Source organism: Drosophila sulfurigaster, chromosome 3 (genome assembly GCF_023558435.1).
Source record: "Drosophila sulfurigaster albostrigata strain 15112-1811.04 chromosome 3, ASM2355843v2, whole genome shotgun sequence".
In the NCBI taxonomy this organism is placed as follows: Eukaryota; Metazoa; Arthropoda; class Insecta; order Diptera; family Drosophilidae; genus Drosophila; species Drosophila sulfurigaster.
Window position 1 is genome coordinate 20113358 of NC_084883.1, and position 20487 is coordinate 20133844.

General features: G+C 34.0%; 4 protein-coding genes across 16 annotated transcripts; 1 reads left to right on the plus strand and 3 right to left on the minus strand.

The window, feature by feature from the left end:
• Positions 1–703: 703 nt before the first annotated feature.
• LOC133845176 (keratin, type I cytoskeletal 9) lies at positions 704–7114 on the minus strand. Of its 6 annotated transcripts, none has more exons than XM_062279548.1 (5): positions 6913–7113; positions 4105–4588; positions 2547–2622; positions 1641–2072; positions 704–1476 (listed from the first exon to the last, which is right to left on the minus strand). In XM_062279548.1, the coding sequence occupies exons 1-5, from the start codon at positions 6931–6933 to the stop codon at positions 1254–1256; spliced, it is 1236 nt and encodes a 411-aa protein (XP_062135532.1). In that variant the 5' UTR covers positions 6934–7113; the 3' UTR covers positions 704–1253. The 6 variants fall into 6 exon arrangements, with proteins under 6 accessions (XP_062135532.1, XP_062135531.1, XP_062135535.1 ...); XM_062279547.1 differs by having other exon boundaries at positions 2505–2622; XM_062279550.1 differs by having other exon boundaries at positions 1338–1502; positions 6913–7114.
• Positions 7115–9015: 1901 nt separating this feature from the next.
• Positions 9016–18147, minus strand: LOC133842765 (chondroitin sulfate N-acetylgalactosaminyltransferase 1). Its single transcript, XM_062275999.1, has 5 exons — positions 18063–18147; positions 12197–13299; positions 11997–12139; positions 10715–11014; positions 9016–9841 (listed from the first exon to the last, which is right to left on the minus strand). The coding sequence occupies exons 2-5, from the start codon at positions 13269–13271 to the stop codon at positions 9695–9697; spliced, it is 1665 nt and encodes a 554-aa protein (XP_062131983.1). The 5' UTR covers positions 13272–13299; positions 18063–18147; the 3' UTR covers positions 9016–9694.
• LOC133842769 (synaptobrevin) lies at positions 14016–19644 on the plus strand. Of its 8 annotated transcripts, none has more exons than XR_009894434.1 (5): positions 14052–14219; positions 14745–14818; positions 14999–15330; positions 16933–17269; positions 17363–19644. XR_009894434.1 is itself a non-coding variant. In XM_062276006.1 (4 exons), exons 2-4 carry the CDS (start codon positions 14772–14774, stop codon positions 17425–17427), a joined length of 444 nt encoding a protein of 147 aa, XP_062131990.1. In that variant the 5' UTR covers positions 14016–14158; positions 14745–14771; the 3' UTR covers positions 17428–19644. The 8 variants fall into 8 exon arrangements, 6 of the variants coding, with proteins under 6 accessions (XP_062131990.1, XP_062131994.1, XP_062131989.1 ...); XR_009894433.1 differs by having other exon boundaries at positions 16933–17153; XM_062276006.1 differs by lacking the exon at positions 16933–17269 and having other exon boundaries at positions 14016–14158.
• Positions 17695–20465, minus strand: LOC133842768 (uncharacterized). The gene is given in 6 exon segments (XM_062276004.1): positions 17695–18646; positions 19507–19644; positions 19701–19847; positions 20057–20122; positions 20125–20209; positions 20267–20465. Coding segments are annotated over 6 exon segments (738 nt in total). The 5' UTR covers positions 20392–20465; the 3' UTR covers positions 17695–18469.
• Positions 20466–20487: the final 22 nt, after the last annotated feature.

Here is a 20487-nt window from a genome sequence, read left to right on the forward strand (position 1 = left end):
TATTGTTCTTATTTTATAATCTATTTTATATATTTTTTATATATATATATTTTATTTAAACCATTTGTTTATTATTTATCTTTTACATTTTAAATATTATTTATATTTTATTATTTTTTTTAGTTTAATAATATTTATATTTTTTAACATACATAATTTTTTGTGATATTATATTTTAATGGTCTCAGTTATTTTAATTTTTTGTTTCATATAGATTGTTTTTATAATTTCTGTTGTTTATTCGTTTTTATTTTCATGTTCCTAATTTTTATACTTTCATTTTTTAAAACTTTTTTTTTTAATTTTTATACATTACATCTATTTAATTTTATATCCTTCGGTTTATTTAAAATCTGGTACTTTGATTTCCTTTATTTCAATCATTAAATATTCTTTAATTATTTTTATTATTTTTTTTTTTATTTTATTATAATTTATGATTTCTTGTGATATGATACAACATTTTTTAAATTATTTTTGTTTTAATTATATTGTTTTGTATTTTGGTTTCTTAATTATGATATGAAATGGTTGCCCATGCCATAAAAATAAAGAAGAAAAATTTATTTTTTTCCAACACATTTTGTTTTTTATTATTTATTTACTTTTTAAAGCTTTTTTTGATGATTTTTTCATTCATATTTTATATACATTTTTATTTCTTTTCCCTTCCCCAATCTTTTGAATAAAATATAGAGTATAATGAAATGTGTTTTCCAACTTTAACTGGCCTTATTTTTATAATTTTGGTTTTTATAATATGATTTTTGTTATTATTTTGTTCAGTTTTTGTCATATAATTTCATTTCGATTATTCACTTTGTTCATGCCCATATTAGTAATAATAATAATCATAAGGAAATTTATTTTCCAAGTTAAACTGGGCTTTTATAAAAATATTCAATAAGCTTTGTCTGTTCAGCGCTGACAACAAACAATAATAAAATAACTAATGAATAATTTTAACAATAAACTGTACTTCCAATGCTAAATATGAATTATTTTTCTTTTTGGGGGAATTAAGGAATCGGTTTTGAAATAGTTTTTGAGAATCCTTTTGAATTGTTTATTGAGCAAAATCGCTTCGGCGTGCCACACATAAATATTTCATTTAGTTTTATAATGTTATGTTATGTTAGCTTAGGAATTAGGACATAAATAGATGAAATTAAGTTAAAGCCACGCCAATGAGGCTGCTGCGATTGCGGTGGGAGGGTGACATTCTGTTTTGGCCTCCTTTTCTATTTCGATCATTACTTTGTTGCCTTGTCCTTGACGTTGTCGTTGAGCTGAGACTCGTTGGGGGCAGGCGCTGTTTGTGCCGCAGCCGCTGGCATTTTGTGGCCACCACCATCACCACCCGGACCATCACCATTTGGGTTAGCGGCATCGCTTTGACTCTCCGGGACGGCGTTGCTGTCCCGATCGAACAGATAGCTGCCGCCTAATGGGCGAGGTCGGCCACCATAGGAAGAGCTACAAGGGGCGATAAGAGAGCAAGCCTATCTTAATGATTTTAACAATTCGCGGCAGCTTCAACGCGCTACAACAAAGACGAGAGACTGCGAAACTGTGTGTGAATGGGTGTGTATGTGAGTGTGTGTGTGTGTGTGTGTGTGGCAGCACCCACTGCAACTTACCTCTGCGCATCACGCTCTCTATCCCGCCCGCCGCCAACTCCACTCGCCACGCCGTTGCCTGCCACACCTGCAGCACCGTTGCTGCCACTTCCACTGCCCCCGTTGCCGTTGCTGCCACCGCGTGAACTCTGCTTATCCTGATCACCGAGGTAGGTCCAACCACCCTGACTCAAGGGTTTGTCACCACCCATGACGCTGGTGTGGCCACCGCGATAGCCATCGCTGCCAATGGCCGAGGAGGAGACTTTGGTGCCGCGATCGCCGTAGGGACAATTGCTGATCAGTGGGCCGCAGGGTGAGGCGGGGGAGGCGGGCGAGGAGTGCGACTGGGCGCGTTCGCGATCGTAGAACGGATGCGAGCCGGAGCGACTGTCATCGTCATCGCCGGCAAAATAATAGCCACGCCCCGAATTATCGAAGCCCGACTGTCCTCTGCTTTGGCGTTTTCAAAAAGTGCGTTGTTTTGTGCAGTTGTTGTTGTTTTGTAGTTGTTGCAGTTTGCAGTTGCAGTTGTTGTTGTTAGGGTTTTGAAAGGACAGTACAGTAACAGTGGGTGAAGTGGTGCAAGATTTTAGTTCCAAGTTTTGAGTTCAAGTTCAAGTTCGAGTTCGAGTTCGAGTTGAAGAGCGTTGAGTATCCAGAGTTCATGTTTAATGTGTGCGATTAGTAGACATTGACATTGTTGTTGTAGTTGTTGTTATGTTGTAGTTGTTGTTATGTTGTAGTTGTTGTTGTTGTTGTATGTAAGTAAAAAGCGCAAGAGCGTTAAAAAATGACAACAAAGTTTACACAATGGTGATTAAGCAATAAGCATTAAAAGAGCAACTTTAAGTATAGTATGAATAGAAAATAGGATAGCGATACCTGTAGGTCTCATCCCAAGGACGATAGTTGCGAAAATCATACCTTGAATAGTAGCGATCGTACGGATCATATTTGTCATAGCTGTTGTACGCGGTGCGCGAGCGATCATAATAACGATCTGAAAAGAAGTTCGGATTAATATTGAGCCAAGTCTGATGCCTGAGAAAGAAAATCTTTAAGTACTTAACAAGTTTAGTAATAATAATATAAATCAGAACAAATATTTCAATTAACATTTATTTACACATCTCTTAAAATGAGATAATATAAATAATATAAACACAATTCGCGAAATCTCAAAACTAGCTAGAATAATAATTCATATATTCATGTGTGCAACTGTGAACATTGAAATAGCAGTGCTTACGACTTTTACGTTTAAAACTGAAAAGTACTATTAAAAGCACAACTTCGAATCCAAATTTAAGCATAACAGCATAATGTATTTAATTTTTAATAATTCAACACTTTTTTCCTTTTTTTGGTATTTCAATATTTTAGAGAATATGGATAATAACAAAAGAACATCGATGCATTATGAGGTTCATTGAAATAGCAGTGTTCAGAAAAATAGAATAATATTTAAAATAGCTTATAAATAACTTAATCCCAATAAATGACGATGAATGTAATGTAATAGCCTAATATTTCTTATTGTAACATAAAAAAATATTAATAAAAAAGATATTAGCAGAATATTAAAGGTTTTTTTTTAAATTATGATTAAGCTTGTGTGAACGAGTTTGCAAAATCATTAATTTAGACAAATGAGCACAATATTGTATAATCTTAGAAAGTGATTTCATTGAATTTTAAATTTGAGATCAATAAATTTAGCCTTGCAATAGGAACCGGTGCACAAAGTAGCAATGCAAAAATGAAAAAAAAAGTTTTGATATTCCAATAATTTTGAATATAAATATTGCTTGAATAAACTTTGTATAATTCATTCTATTATTGCAGTTCACATAATTTATTTGTGATATCTGCCTTAAACAGAACAACACTGTGAAAATCGCTTTTATAAAATTAGCTAAGCAAAGTGCTCAGAGTACAAACCAGTTCAGTTAATATGTTGAAACAATAAATAAAATAAAAAGAAGAATATTTAGAAATAGGTTATTTGCGAATACAAATATTAAAAAAATCTCTCAATAAATATAAAACAAATATTTACAAAAAAGTTACTTGCCAAACAAATATTTTTTATATTCTATAACTTTGGCTCTATCATTACAACACAATAGAACTATTGTAAACTATGATTTAGAATGTAAAATTAAAATGTAAGCCAGTTAAACGAATATTTACAAAAAAGCTTTTGATAACCAAATATATTTTAAACATGGCTCTATCATTAATAACATTTTAAAATTATGTTTTGAGGTCAATACAATGAGCATTTAGAAAAAAGTTATTTGTAATATATTGTAAAAGTATGTAATAAATGTGGTTACAATTATCAGGTAATCATGATAATTGTAACCACATTTATTACATACTTACAACATATAACATTTAAAAGCTGCCTTTTACTACTACATTAAATACAAAATATAATCAATCAAGCAGTCAATTTGTTTCCATCACCCCCACTTACCCCTTGAATTGTCACTGTAACGATCACCATAGTAACGATCCCTGCTGTCGTAGGCAGCGTATCCACCATAGCCATAACCAGATCCTCGATCGTAGGATCCTCGCCTGTAGTAATCATCGTAGCCACGTCCCTCGTAGCGATCATAAGTACGCGGCGCATAACGATCATCGCGACCATAGTAACGATCATAGTCACGATCACGACCAGCGCCTCGATCATCATAACGATCATAGGAATAATACCACGAAGCACTGCGAGGATCGTCGCCAGAGCGACTCGAGTAGCCGCCATAGCGATCGCTGCCCGAGCTATAATAACGATCCTCGTAGCAGCGCACGCAACGCGACTGACGACTCTTGCCACGCAGCACGGAGTCGAGGACACCAACTGGGGCACTCAGTGACTTGACATCCTTGGGCGAAGCACTTCGCGCCTCAGGGCCCAAGCCGGAGCCTTGGACAGAGACGACGGCCAGGCAGAGTAGCTGAAAGAGTAGCAGATGAGTTGCATGATCATTAGCTGATTGTTTATGGATAGATTTCACAGTTCGTCGATCAACTGGGCCAAAGCCCTCACAAGCTGAGACTCCAATCATAATTGAGCCGCGTATTAAAGTGCTGGTCGAAATACAAAAGCCACATGTGTAGAAATCATCAGCAGCGTCATTATCATCATTAAAAATGGACACTCGGGCGCCAGCGAGCGTGAAATATGATCAATGCTGAACTCCGTTCGCTTCTCCCTCTCTTTTACCTTTCCCCCCCGTTGATTATGCAATAATATAGCATAGATTAGGGCTCAAATGGTGACCAACAACAACACCTCCAAATGCTCGCATTTAATTTGGAATACAAACAATAGAAGTACGAGAAATAAAAAAGTTAATTCAAATAAAACTCATATTCATATGCATAAAGTAGCATTGACATCATTTTGTTTTCATTCATGGCCTGCAGAATTGAACTCATAAAGCTCGCTATGAAACCACACACACATTGCCCCCTTCCCCCGCTGACTACGACAGAAAGTGGTAAAAAAAAAACCAAATATAGCCAGAGAGTTAATCATGAATGTGTGTGGTGAGCTCTCCGCCACGCTTTGTTAGTCAAGCATCAGGAACAACTTCCGCTCTGGGGTCGAGACTGGCCCAAAACTCAAAAAAGAGTTAAAAAAAAAAGCAGCCCAACTGGCCAATCTCTGTATGTGGATCTCGCAACTTGTGACTTGTCGCTTTATTAGAATAATTATTATATATTTTTTTTATTCGAAATAACCACAAACGAGACGAATGAACAACAAATTATTTGAAATTTCTACATATTCCATGGCTTGCGGCCATAGGTCGTTGCCATCGACAATTTCAGTTAGAATTATACAGACAACTATTTGTTATATTTGTTGTATTTTTTGGCATTTACGTAATATTATAATCATTAATACTCATTTCCATAATTATTGCATCATAAGGCAAACAGTTACGCACATGGATTTCACTAATAGCTATTACCCTAGGGGTAGGTCAGCGATGGAATCACAAGCTGACCATCTGCATATATCATCTAGAAATTACTCTCACTCATTATTGGGATTCTAATCTTACTATCTTCATATTTCATCTGAAAATTACTCTCATTAGGTGTTCTATATAGATCTGGCATAAATCAAGTTTAAAGTAGCATTCAAACATTTTTATTCTATCTACGATACTTTTAAAGCTCTTTAAAAAAGTTATTAACATAATCTTAGGTGATTAAATTTCTTAATGATTTTATTATGTCTGGCTAGTAAATTTCTGAATAATGCTGACTAAGCTAATAACAAAATTTATGTAATTCATGTTACAATAAAAAGGTATGATTAATTCTAATTATTTTAATTACGTCTAGCGATCATAACTCATATACAACAACTCTCAACAGATCAACGATTGCTATTACTTGAAAGAAAATTTATTCTTTGACATACATTTTTGTTGATTTTTTATTATAACTTTTATGATTTTTTTCCTTAAGTTTGCCATGAAACCAAAAACAACATTTTTTTTAAAAACAAATTTAAAATAAAAATTGGTATGCACTTTTATTAACATACCATACGTTAACTTGTTAAAAAAAAAAAAATTGGGCGAATCCGAATCATATAATGAAACCACAGGCCCTGAAAGTTACAAATTCGTAACCCTTCAAAGTGCGGCTTTTTTTGTGGCGCTGACTGTATGATGCAGAAATCCTCTCAAAATGTTTCTTAAATTTACTAATTCTGAAATTTTGTTTGGCAAGGATTAAAGACAGCTTCTTTGCATCACATCTCTATTAAAGGTACCGATCTCTTTTTTATAACAAAAATATATAGTAAGTTATTTTTACTAATGATTTATCAATATTAACAGAATCTATGGAGCTTAAATTTCGAATCTTCCAACTCAAATGCAATTAGGTTTTTTAACTATTTTAAAAGAAAATTGAATATTTAAAGCATTAATATATCCGTTGAATTTCATAAAATGTTATTACATTTTATAATATCAAATTTTTGCAAGCTTATATGAGTTATCATGCAACAAGTTATTAATTTGACTTATGTATTGTAATTCTGTTAAATTGATTATTAAATTCTAGAACCATTTTTCAAAGATTTTAAATTTTGTACTTTTTAGCATAGCAATTTAAAATAAATGTTCACAAAGTTCATCTTGCTTGTAGTCAAAAAGTTGCTATATATCACTATACATTTTTTATGATGTTTTAAAAATCAAGAAATTTTGGGTAGATCACTTTTTTTTATATATAGTACTCAACTAAAACTCACCAATTGTATAAAAATGTGCATTTTGAAATTGTTTCACTTGTAAGTTGTAAAATCACTCGCACAAAACTTGATGTGAGGCACGTGTTGTGCCCTTTCGAACTGCGTTTAACACTATGGATAGTTAGGGGTTCACAATCCTTTAGAAATATGTTGGCTCGACGTGTTGCTGGCAACAGAGAATTGAAATCACGAATGTGCTGTTCAGGCTGGAGACCGAGGTATTTATTTGAAACTGCCGCCAAGTTCGTTGGAGCGCGTTTTGTGTTAGAACCGAATCCGAGACCAAAAATAACTCACAGAGAGACGCACTGAAGCGCGAGATCATATGGAACGACCAAAGAGAGAGACGAGAGGAGAGGAGGGGAACTGAAACAGGTCTGCGCTTGGGTTTGCTTGTGGCACTGAAGTGCGGGCGGCGTTTTGTCACTTCACCTGCAACACCTTTGGGTGTTGGTCCCCAACCCCAAGTCAGAAAAAAAGCTGAAAAAAAAATACAAAATAGTGCTGACGCTCCATTTTTGGGGGTTTTCATGGTCAGTTTGGCATTCGCGGAATGACAGGAGGATGTTTTAGCGCTGAGAGACCTGTCATTATTCTTTTTTCCATTTTTCTATTTATTGTGCTGTCTTTAATCTGCCACACACCTCAGCTAATTATACATCCACTCCGATGGCGTAATGGTCAAGCGAAATTCCTTCGAACTTTGGCATTTTATGGTGTGGCTCTCCGAATTTCCAACCATGACTCAGAACAGCGGGATATACTTATATAACATAAATAGTGCTTAAGTAGATCTCGACTTAAAGGCGTGAAATTAGCATTGCTAATCGCTGACGAACAAGTTCAGCTTTGGCTCAGTTTTTTTGGGGGGCGCTTACATAATCCAAGACCGTGACCATGAAAAGGGTTTATCTTTTTGTTTTTGCAATTTGCCAGACGAACATTTTCAAGATTTCAAGCGAAGAAAATATAAAGATTATTAATGATCTTTGAATTCTCTTAAAATTTAGTACAGATAAAAATAGGCAAAGAATATATGTTAATTTCAGAGAATTACATCTACATATTTTAATGTCAACTTTACAACGACTAAAGAAGCAAGAAATTAAATTCAGAAATATATAAATTAAATAATTGCTTTCATTTAAATTCTAACGTAAATAAGAATATAATTTATGGTCAACTATAAAGCAACAATAGAACCCGAATTTGGAATTAAATTTAAAAAGTGGACTGAAATTAAAAGAAAAATTAGAAATAAATGTGTATATATAATTACTTTTAATAAACACTCCAAAATATACATAAATGAAATACTAAACTCAGATTCTTTTAAGCTCCCGTGTTAATATTTAAAATACTCATGAAGACAATCAAAAATTGTTAGATTTAATCACGATATGTTTTATTGATTCATAAACTAAATATCGAATTTAGAATTGGGTTAAGTATTGAAATGTTTGCTGTATACAAAATATTAAAAAAAAAAAATTTGTAATTGAATTAGCAGAAAATCAAGTAATTACATAAAATATTAATAATATTATTAATTTAAAAGCTAAACACTTAATTTTAGGATTAAGTATTTAAATGTCGGCAGTATAAAAAAATATAAAAAAAAATAAAATTTAAAACTTAATGAAGAAAAAATCAACTAATTTCAGTAAATATTTTATTTATTTAAAAACTGAAATCAAAATTTAGAATTGGATTTAGAAACTTATCACTAATTTTACGATTAAATATATAAAAGATTTCTGTATTACAAATATTTAACTGAATAGAATTGTTGCAATTTAGATTGTAATTCAAATAAAAATACAGATAGCGTTTAATTAAAGTTGAAATGTAGGCCAAAAAACATAAATTTAAAAATGTTAATTAAAAATAACGTAAAATTAATTGGTTTCAAAATTCTGAAATCTGTGTTGTATTTAATTTTATAAACAATTTGTTGTCCATTTAAAATGTGTTGTAAATTAGTAAATAAAGTAATTTAAGTTAAGTGACCCAATTAGAAACGTACTCGATAGATAATTAAATATTATAATTTTTGTATATTTTTATTATACATAATTTGGTTTCAGTTAAGAATACAGATATATTATATTAATTATAGTTAAATGATAGTCTGCTTGTCTTATCTATGCAACATATGCTAATAAAATTGAGCTATCTAAGTGCCCCACAAACAACATGTTGTAGTCCAAATGCCCCAAGACGAAGGGCACGAATGCCACATGTGAACATGTGAACTTTACGGTAGAGTTGAACAGAGGGGCGGGGGAAGCGAGGCGACTCCTGTGGCATCTTCGTTGGTCTGCATGCTCGGTGAACTCTCTCGCAATTGGAGGTCGTTGGCATCCAAGACTACACATCCAAAACCATAACCAAACCAAATGGCGACAAGTTTAATTAAACGATTTAATTTTGTTTATCTAATGCGGAGCAAAAACACAAAAGTAGTAAGTCGTAATTTTAATGTAATTTCACTATATAGTATGGTATATGATATACATTGCTACAATTTGTTTTAGGTTTTGTATTCGTGTTTACATTTATTGTATTTTGTATTGTGTGTTTGAAGATTGCATCTAGTTTGCTTCATGGAAGAACAATTTGTCATAAGTTAGGAGTGTTTAAGTACGAGTATCTAGGCGCGGCACAAAAAACATAGAGTCAACAACGATTGGCTAAATACAAGTTACTTATTGTCACATTGTGGCTGAGTGTTATCGGAAAGCAGAAGGCCAATTACAGATACGACTACAATCCAGCAGTATCACGAATGGGTCACAGACATCGCACTTGCTGCGGCAATCTCGTCCTGAAATGCCAGGAAACCCAACTGGGCATGAGAGGCTTCGTTAAGAGCACGCGATCTGATGCAGGCACGATACTGGTCCGCACTTAACGAGCTGGTGCAGATCTGGAATTAAAATAAATAAATTTATATATAATCGCATTAAAGTTACTTCTTATACCCGCTACCCATAGGTTAGCGGCAAAAACAACTACTGCATTGGGATCTTTGTTGCTTTGGTTGACAATCTGGTATATTTTATAATCTATAGTATATTTAGAGTTTATTACTATATTAATACACCAATTATAGTCTTTGGTATATGGTAGTATTACTTATTGTTAGTATTACTTAGAATGTAGTACTATGTTGATATACCAAAAACAGTCTTTTCTATATTGCAGTATATCTTGTACTCTTTAGTATATTTAGAATGTAGAACTATATAGATATACTAAAAATAGCCTTTGGTATATTTCAGTATTTTTATATAATTGTTGTACTCCATAGTATATTTTGAATGTAGTACAACATTGATCTACCAAAAATAGCCATTGGTATATTTCAGTATATTTGTGATATATTAATTAATTAAAAGAACGTTTTGTTTTTATTCAAAATAGCTAGCGAATATCTCAAATAAGCTATTGGTATATTTTAGTATTTTTTCGGTATATTAACTTGGAATATTTTTAAATTATTGCCGCACTATTTTGCTTTTATTCAAAATAGGCAAAGAGTGTATAAATTCAAGTATTTTTTCAGTATATCCATTTGATATATTTTAAAAATAGTGCTGTATTATTCTTTTGTATGTTTTGCTTTTACTTCAAATAGATAGCGGGTATTTCTAGAAAATCCTTGGTGTATTTTAGCATATTAGCGGTTTATCATTTTGGTATATTTAATAATAATGTTGTGTTTTATTCACAATGGGTAGCGGGTATCTCATAGTCGAGCTCACTCGTCTGTTGCTTTCCCAATTATTTTTTCCCTTACCTTTGTGTGCCAGCGATGAAAGATGCCCGGATCCGTGGCACGTATTATTTTGATTTTCGATCGCACATATTTGCGATATAGCATCACATCCTCACCGCCCCAGCCCACAATTTCCTCGTCGAAGCCGCGTATCTGCAGAAAGTCAGATCGATACTGACACGTCATCCCGTACCCAAAGTCTCGCCAGAATCCCGTGTCCCTCGAGATGATCAGCTGCTCCTCCTCGCTGGGCAACGGTTTGCCCTGTAGTGTGTACACCACATGCGGATTGTAGAGACTAAACACAACCGGATAGTATACCTGGGAGTATATAAAATGGTAGTTGATTTATTTTAATAGATCTTATATAAAGAATAATATTTTAATATCTTATTTCCAAATTATGTAAAAAAATCGTAATCAAAATCTTAATAAACATAGTTTTACAAGAATTTTAGTCCAGGCAGAGCGAAAATTGGAATTGCGTTTCTATAATATTTTAATAAAAGATTTGGATATGTCAATTTAATAGTTAGTCACTAGTTTAGACGAAAAAAAACTTTGTTTAAACATTCTTAATGTTATCGATATAAACTCAACATGATTGCCATAAAAAACGTTTACTTTTAACACCGGTAAGTAATATTAAAACAAAAGTGTAACTAAAACTTTTGTAAATAATGAAAATTAATAAAGATACATACAGATAAAAGATACAAAGATACAAATATAAATAGAGAAAATTATTTCCCTATTTTTTAGAAACGATATAAATTTAAAAATTTCCCTATGATTAAAACATTTGTCTGACAGATAGAATTTAATATTTCATTAAGAAATTTGATACTAGTATTTTGGTCGAGATTGAATCTTGAAAATGTTTCATTATTGATTTAAGAATATATTCTTTTTCTTACAAACAGTTTTATTTCAAGAATTGCCAATCTTCAAAAGTTTTCGTCTTTAGTTCTTGATTTAAGAATTTTCGATTTCTGCTTAAAACATTGATTAGAAGTATACTCTTAATTTGACAATGTTTTTCATTCATAAATTTTTCTTTATTTATTTACAATCTATCTATCTAAAGATAATAAGTAAATTCTATGACGAAGAGAATGACAAAAAAGATTCTTAAATGAGCTTTGTAGAAACAATATTATTCATAGAATGAAGAAATTATTTCAAAATTGAATCAATGAATTGATTCGCGGCTCTACAAATAATACAGTTTGTATCTCATTGCCATTTTATCACTTTTTCTTCTCTCTCTCTCTCTCTCTCTCTCTCCCTCTGGGCCACTCACCTTCTTGCCAGCTGCTGCATTCCAGCGACAACGCTCCAGAAACTTGGCCGTGAACACAATGTCCACGTCGCACATAAAGAGCAGCGCATCCTGCGATGCTTTGCCCGTCTCAATGTGCTCGGCGCCCACACGCAAAGCCTTGGCTGCAAAGATGAATACATTATTAGGTAAGTAGATCCTCTCTAGCAACCTTTACCCACCTCTGCTGAAGGTTTCGTTGAGAGCCAAGAGCTGAACACGTTCCAAGTTCCCAGCAATGGATTGCGCCTCCTTCAGGCCACTCTCGCCAAAGTAAACGATTAGGAGTTGAAGACGACGATCCTTCAGCTGGCCAAACATCTGCATAAAACTGCGAAAGCTGCGCAGGCGACCGGCGAGTGGAACTATCACATGGATGACGGCACTGGGCGCCACCTCCGACAGCTGAACGGTCTGCAGCGGAGCAAAGGGACGCATGATCAAAGCTTTGCGCACCACATGCGTCTGATGCTTGATGCTCTGGAAGTACAGTTCATACTGGCTGCCCGTGGTGGGTTCGGTGCGATAGATGCCCTCCACAAAGTCATCCAGCGTGTACTTGGATACCTCGTTGAGCGCCTGTCCGCCTTTAGCCTTCGCTCGAGCCGTGTGATTGCGATTGAGACTGTCGAGCGCCTTGTTCACAGCCTCGAGGAGATCACGACGACGATAGCCAATGGGTTTCTCAACCACACGCTTGCCCAGACCCAGATCGATGGGGTACACGCGTGTGAAGGTGAAGTGATTGAAGGGCATCATCTCGTATTCGTTGTTCAATGGCAATCCATGAAGAATTTCAGCGGCGCCAACTTGTTTGCGAATGTAACTGCTGCAATCGTAATGATGCGTCAGCGTCGCAGCTGTCGTCTCGGGTATCTGTTGTGGGTGCAACATCGTGCCAGGCACGCTGTTGTTGCTGGAGATCGAGGAGGAGGCAGCTGCTTGCAATGGCAGCAGCGGAGGCGGTGGCAATCTGCCTGGCAATCCATTGTTGCCGCTGTGATTGTTCTGTAGTAGCAGTATTTGTGTACGCAGCGTGAGCACTTCTTGCTTCAGACGCTGGATTTGTGCATCTTTAGCATTCAATGCATAATTGTAGCCATTTGCCTCGCTGGGATTAACGTGCGAATCCTTGTCGGTTTGGGCAGTCAGCTCGTCAAAGCCCCATTTTGTGAGTATGGCGATGGATACCACAGTCACTAGTGCGAACAGCAACAAGAGTCGCACTAGCAACCTCGAGGCCAGCGAGTTATGCATTTTCCATACTACGTTTGTTGTTCATGTGCTGCAAGAAAGAAATGACAATTTAAACTAGGCGCCAAGAAGGAAACAAACACTGCCAGACTGTCGACTGTCGCTGTCAACGTTGCCACACTACTAAATGTCAGCGGAGCAGCGAAGTTGTACCGTAGTAATCGATAGCAGTTAACAGTGCCTTACGAGCTACGTAACTTACTTATGTTAATTAACAGAAATGTTATTTACAGTTGCGGAAGGCATACAAATTCAAATTAAAATAAAAAATGTGATACCTTAAGAATATCCACCATAACGTGAATTAATGTTTTATTTAATTTAGAGTTAGCTCAGCATTTTATTAACGAATGATTTTATGTAAATTGAACACTCGTTCATTAGAACTTGTTCTTAGTGGTTGAGAAACATCGATGTATGCAAACTTCGATATATTTATTGTTGTGCATCAAATATATCGTTTCTTTTAAAAATAATAAAAATTTGAAGAGCAAACACATCTTTGGGACCTATACTATTTTATATTTTTTGAAATGTTAATTAACCAAATAAAGTATAACTTATTTCTTAGACTTTTTATAGCTCGGTATGTTCCATTCACGTAAAATCGTATATCTTATAAATGTTGCTTATGGTCACATTCAGAGAAATAAAACAGATTTAAAAAAGCAATACATATTTTGGAAAATATGTCTAAATTCCTTTAAAAAATAATTGAAGTTTTATTTAATTTAAAAATATCGATGTCTGCTATAAAATCGATGATTTAAAAATTGTTGAGTCGATATATCGCTATCGATGTTTCTGCACTTCTACTGGTCAAATTAACAACGTTGCGTTACTGACATTTTCGATCAAAATCAAACGAAAATTGCAACAAGAAACTTAAGGCAAGAAAATAGAAAGCAGCCGTAAAATAAGTCAATTAATTGTATAATTAACGCTTAGCAGGTGAGTAAGGGCGTAAAGAAATAGGGCGAGGTCGCAAACACAATGTAAATATTGTGCGTTGGCAGGCAGGCGGTTGTAAATTGTTGGGCAAGCAACAAGTCATTTTTTTTTTTTCGTGCCGCTGGAGCTGACACTATTGTCACTGCCACAGTGAAGAGTCACTACATAAAAAGGACTGGATAACAAGTGAAAATAGATAACAAATTGCCAACAATTTAAAGAACGATACAAGGCTACAAGTGAAATGTAAATACAATACAAATGACTCAATAACAAGCAACAATCTCAGCGCTTGGCGTGCAAAGTCACAGTTTTATTAGATTGACGCGCATCACTGTTTTTGTGAGCTAGTCCAAGTTCGGCAATTGATGATTCACTGAACAATATTGCGTAGATAAGAGTGCTTTTCTTGCTATTATTAATCGTCTAATCGCAACAAAACTAGCTCGAATTGTATACAAAATACATTACTTGAAACAAAGCGAGTTCATTGTAACAAATTTATACGCCTTTTCTCGCTTGCAGCTTTAACATAGAAAACAACGCACAAAGATGGAGAACAACGAGTCGCCCGCACCTTCTGGTTCCAACAACAATGAGTAAGTGTCGAAGTCTATTTCTTTTTTTGTTGTTTGTCTGTCCTGCTCTCCTTGACACCGTCGAACGCACAAATGAATCCTGGGTTTTTTGTTTGTGATGATTCACATAATTTGATTACATTCGTGCGTTTGTCGTGCTCTGTGAGTCGCGCATTTCTTTCACCATATAATATTATACAGTTTTCCCATACTTCCGCCACCGCCAAACAACAACAACTACAACAACTTTAACGATCCGTCGAACAGCAACAACAATGCCGCCCAGAAGCGCCTGCAGCAGACACAGGCCAAAGTGGACGAAGTCGTTGGCATTATGCGCGTGAATGTCGAGAAAGTGCTGGAACGTGATCAGAAACTATCGGAGCTGGGAGAGCGTGCCGATCAATTGGAACAGGGTGCCTCACAGTTTGAGCAGCAGGCGGGCAAACTGAAGCGCAAGCAATGGTGGGCCAACATGAAGATGATGATCATTCTGGGCGTCATCGCTGTCGTCTTGCTCATCATCATCATAGGTACGATTGCAACCATATTTTCTACGTCAGCCGACTATTGGCATGCTTTTCCTGCATTAATCAAACTGTCATTACTGTAGTAATTACTTTAAATTCATTTGGAATCAATTTAATACTGAGTAATTTAGTAATTTGTAATGACAGTTTGTGTTTTTGCACTTTTTGTGGTTGCGGTTTCATTTTATTTTAAGAACACATTCACCAAGCCACTGTTACATTTTTGGAATACTAATCATCAAGACTGGTTTTCACTTCTGTTCTTTTGGAAAGTCAGGAACAGTCACTTAAATGTTTGTTATTTTTGTTTGCTTAAAGATTATTGCATTGAATTTCTTTAACTTTCATAATGGAACTTTGCATGTGTTTTTGGTGACTCTTTTGGAATTGAAATTGTGTTTTCAAGCAATATTTTTCATATTGTCTCAGTTATACATTTCTCAAACATTTAATTGCAGTTTTCTACTATCAATTAAACTTGCATATAATTTATTTTAATAACTCGTATCTCAGCTAATACTTTAGGTCTTTAAAGTAGTTTTATAATGCAACAGGTTTTTACATCACAAAAGTTCTTGAAAGGCTTCGCAAGTTACTCTAATTATAATGCAATATAATCCAGTTAAATATAATATTATATATATTATATATATGTATATATATATATATATATATATATATATATATTTATATAATAGTATAGTTTATAACTCACTTATTTCTTTCTAAATTAACCATGTAAATATTTAATGAATTGAAATTAGTTAAGTGCCACATACTTGAAAATTTAACCACACAATATTTACAATTTTAAATTAATTGTTTCACAAAATTTTTTATGAATTAACCACGCAATATTGAGCATATTTTTAAAAGTTATTATACTAAGTTTTCTGTTAAGAATTAACCACGACACTAATATTGATTAATATCAATAATATTATATTAATAAAGATTAATGATTTAAAATAAGTTATACTAAATTGGTTAACGATTTTAAAGTAGTTATTATACCATATTATTTAAAAAACTAACCGCGACATATTTATCATTGGAAACTAGTTTTATACACATTTATTTTTAACTACTTTGATTTGAATCTAACTAGGTGAATACTTAATATTTAAAAGTAATATCTAAGGCAAAAGTTCAATGAATCTAAAAATCGAATTCTAATTTAATTTTATACTAAATGCAATTTGGGTTTCTTTGCACAAGAATCGTGTAAAAACTACTGATTGTTTTAAGTGGTTGGACTTAAGCAAACACACACACACTCACAGATATTGGCACACACACAGACACTAGCACAAACAACACACACACACATACACTGTGGCACACACATTTGTTTTTAGTATAAAGCAAGCAACTTGTTGATAAGACGCGCATGACGCGTCGCCTCAACTTGTTTGTCGTCTTGTTGGTTATTGTGTTTTTTTTACATTCTTTTGTCCGTCCTTGCGGTTTTTGGGTGTCGGTTAACGTCAGTTGGTTTTGGCCTGGCCAATTGACTAACAACAACAACAACACAGCCAACGTTAACTTATGACCACAACAAAACTGTCAACCTATTTTTTTGTTCTCTCTTTTTTCTATTTGCAGTCTCAATATACAATTGATAAACACGAGAAATAGATAAAAACAAAAGTATATAAAAAAACGTGCAGCAAGGCAACTTGTTGAACTTGCAACATTACGCATTACTCTAAGGCAGCTACTACTACATACACACACGTACACACACACAGATACAAATCCAATTTTATGTATTTGTGTACTAAAAAAAAGCAGTTAATACAAATGAAAACGTTTATAGTCGAAAGGTAAAAAGAAAACATTCGTCGTTGCGTGTTCTATGTGCTAATTTGTTTATTTGCCCCCGTTTATAAGCCAAGTTAGCAACGAGATAATTTTTGTTTTATAACTTGTACATATAGATGTGAGTGTGGGCAACGTGCAAAAGAAGCAGTTATTTCCCCAAAACTTAAAGAAAACATTAATAATCACACATTTTCAATTTCAACTTTTACAGTTTGCGCCTTGCCATCGAGCGACAGCAGCAGCAACAGCGTTAAGGCAACGGAGCACGCCACGTAAGACGCCTCTTGCCACGCCCCCTCCAAAAAGCAACATTCAACAACAAAACCAGAAAGAAACTAACAACGAGGAAAATGCGATAGAAAGAAACTCTGTTGCCTTCTGTATTGGCCTTATGTCTAAAGAAAACTTGTCTAAAAAAACAATTAATATTAACAAAACTTCAAAACCGATTGTAATTGTTATTAATAATCCTTCGTCAATGTTACCAAGAAAACATTATATGCACAATTAACTATTGTAAATGCAACAATTTTGATGCCAACCCTTTGTTGGCATCGTAAAGAAAATCGTTAAAAAAAAACAATAATAATAATAATGAGGCATTTGAAATGTCAATGTGCGTGTGTGTGTGTGTATGTGAACGTGAGAGGATTTTCCTTTTGCAGCACAACAAAAAAAAAAGAAAGAAAGAAAACTAAATTTATATATACACATAATTGTAAACACCAGACAAACACACAACACAACGCGATTGTTCTATAAATTATTTATACTTGTGTGGAACAATTTATACTTTATACATATACATATATATATATATAATACATATAAACTTAATGGCATGTAATTTGTTATAAAAAAAAAAACAAACCAAACTTTTCGGTGTTGAAACTAAATGTATTGCAACGTACGTTTGCCACAAAGAAACGCGAACATCTTTTTTTGTAGAAAAACTATTGAAAACCAAAACAAAACATCTCAACTGTTATTATTATTTACACATTTCTTATTTTTGCACACTCGTATGTATTTTACTGCGGAAAACTTTTATCGATCGAAGGATTCAATGTTCCGAAACACGAGACGCAAACTTGTTTACACACGCCGCACGAATGTGACGTAAGTTTTGAGCAACTTGCAACTGAGAAGCGTAAACATTTGTCCGTTTGCCTGAGTAGAGAATCAAGTGGCTGAGTTAAGGAGTTGAATGTGCTTCGCTTCTCTCTGTGTGTTCGTGTGTTTGTTTGCCAAACAGCTGTTTTGTGGACATGCGCCTAGGTGTGCAACTTGCAACGCAACCCTGCCACAAAACAGATATTCAAATCTTGGGGTTAATGCCAGCCAACTCGAGGCCAGCAGCAGTTGTCCACACGTAGCCCATGTAGAGTGCATAGAAGTTCAGATAATACAGCTGACCGATGAGTATGTGATCTCCGATGGCATCCAGATGATAAAAGTTCGGCTTGCGTATCGAGGCAGCAAAGATAATCACAAACTGCAATGGAAATTGGTGAATATATTGAGCTTAGCGTAAGGTGACGAGATTAAAAGAGACTTGGAAAGCAGTTGTAGCTTTCAGATTCTGAATGTTTCATTTCAATTGGATTAATGTGCTTTTGTCAGCTAGCAAAGAAAGAGAACTTTTCGTTCAATATATCTAAAAAATAATCACATACTGAAATTAAAATTGATGAATTAATTGAGCTTAGCGTAAGATTGGGAGTTTAAAAGAAATTTAGAAAGCATTTGCAGCTTACAAATTCTGAATGTTGAATTTTGTTTAGATTAAATTTGTGAGTTAGCAAACAAATGGAGCTTTGCGATTAATATATCTAAAGAATTCGCATTTTCTGAGACGTCAGATGAATATAATTTTGAAAGCCTTGAAACATTAGATATATTGGCCATAAAAGTTGATCAAAATAAACTTGCAAAGGGAGATTTAAAAGCACGCTTTCTATTTTCTAAAGAGAAAGTATATTAGAGCTGCGTTGAGACTGATATAGAGAGCTTTGAGTTTAATATAGCAATAACGAATTCAATATTCTAAGCCCGTGAAAGTTGTACTCATAACATAATTTCGAAATCGTAGAAAAAGCAGATAAAAATTACTTTCGATGAGACCTTACTGTAAGGAAGAAAGGTATATAGGCAGCCTTAGCAATGGCTTTTGAAAGTGACTGAAGCAATGTGCTTTTAAAAGCACATTTAAGCTTTACGAACAAGATACGCATAAATCCGAAAGCTCTACTCCTAAGTTTATAGTTTTTTTTTTTTAGAATAATCTGATAGCTGAGCTCTCATGTGCTTTCCCATTTTCGTTATCAATAAGCTTAAACAAAAACATATCCTTACTATATTAGAGAGCATGCTGTACACGAAAAGTGTGGGAAATTCAATAGTCACACGCCTCATTTCCGAGCAGACAATAATGCCAAAGCTGGTAAGCACAAAGAGACGTTCGCTCCAGCGTATGACATTGTGACGAGTGACCTAGAAAATGCAGCATAATTAAAGAAATGCATAGAAAAATTTGAGATTGCACTTACAAAAAGTCCACGGCGATGTTTCACTGCGATATTGCCATATATCACACTAACTGCCATGATGAAGAAGGTCAGACCCCAGGACACAAGGAGACTTGTATAAGGAGCACGCTTGGCGGGTTTCATGATGGAGATTGTGTTGACTTCGAACTGCGGAAATAATAAAAAAATTAATAATGATGTATTTTTATGTAAACAACATAATAATAAAAAGATATTTATAGAAAAATAAAGATATATTCTTAAAAACAAAAATGAATAATATAAAAGGAATTATATAAAGAATGAAAGATATATTTTTAAAGAAAATAATAGTATAAACAAAAATAATGTATTTTTTTAATGAAAAGTGAACTTACCGTCCAAATTCCAGCTAGTATGCGTTTCCAAGTCGAAGTGCGCACAATAATGTGATAAAAAAAAACACATAAAGTTGTATCGATATAAAGCTCATAAAAAACTGTATCAAACTGAGGTAATAATGACGCCCCAAGAACTCTTTAATAGAATCACTGCAATAGATAAATTAATCAAATGAATGTAAATATATTTTTAATTAATTTTCATACATTTCCATAACGATCATGACCTGAATCTGGCCAATAATTAGCATTATTATAGTAACTTTATAAGTTTTTCTTAACAAAACTCTGGCTTTTTCCTTTTCATCTTCGAGATTATGAGCTGCATCCATTTGTAAAAAATTGTTGTCTAAAACAGAAATTTAAACGCAACTTAAATATGAATTATTATTATTATTTTTATTAAGACAAAGCCAACTGTGTAGTAA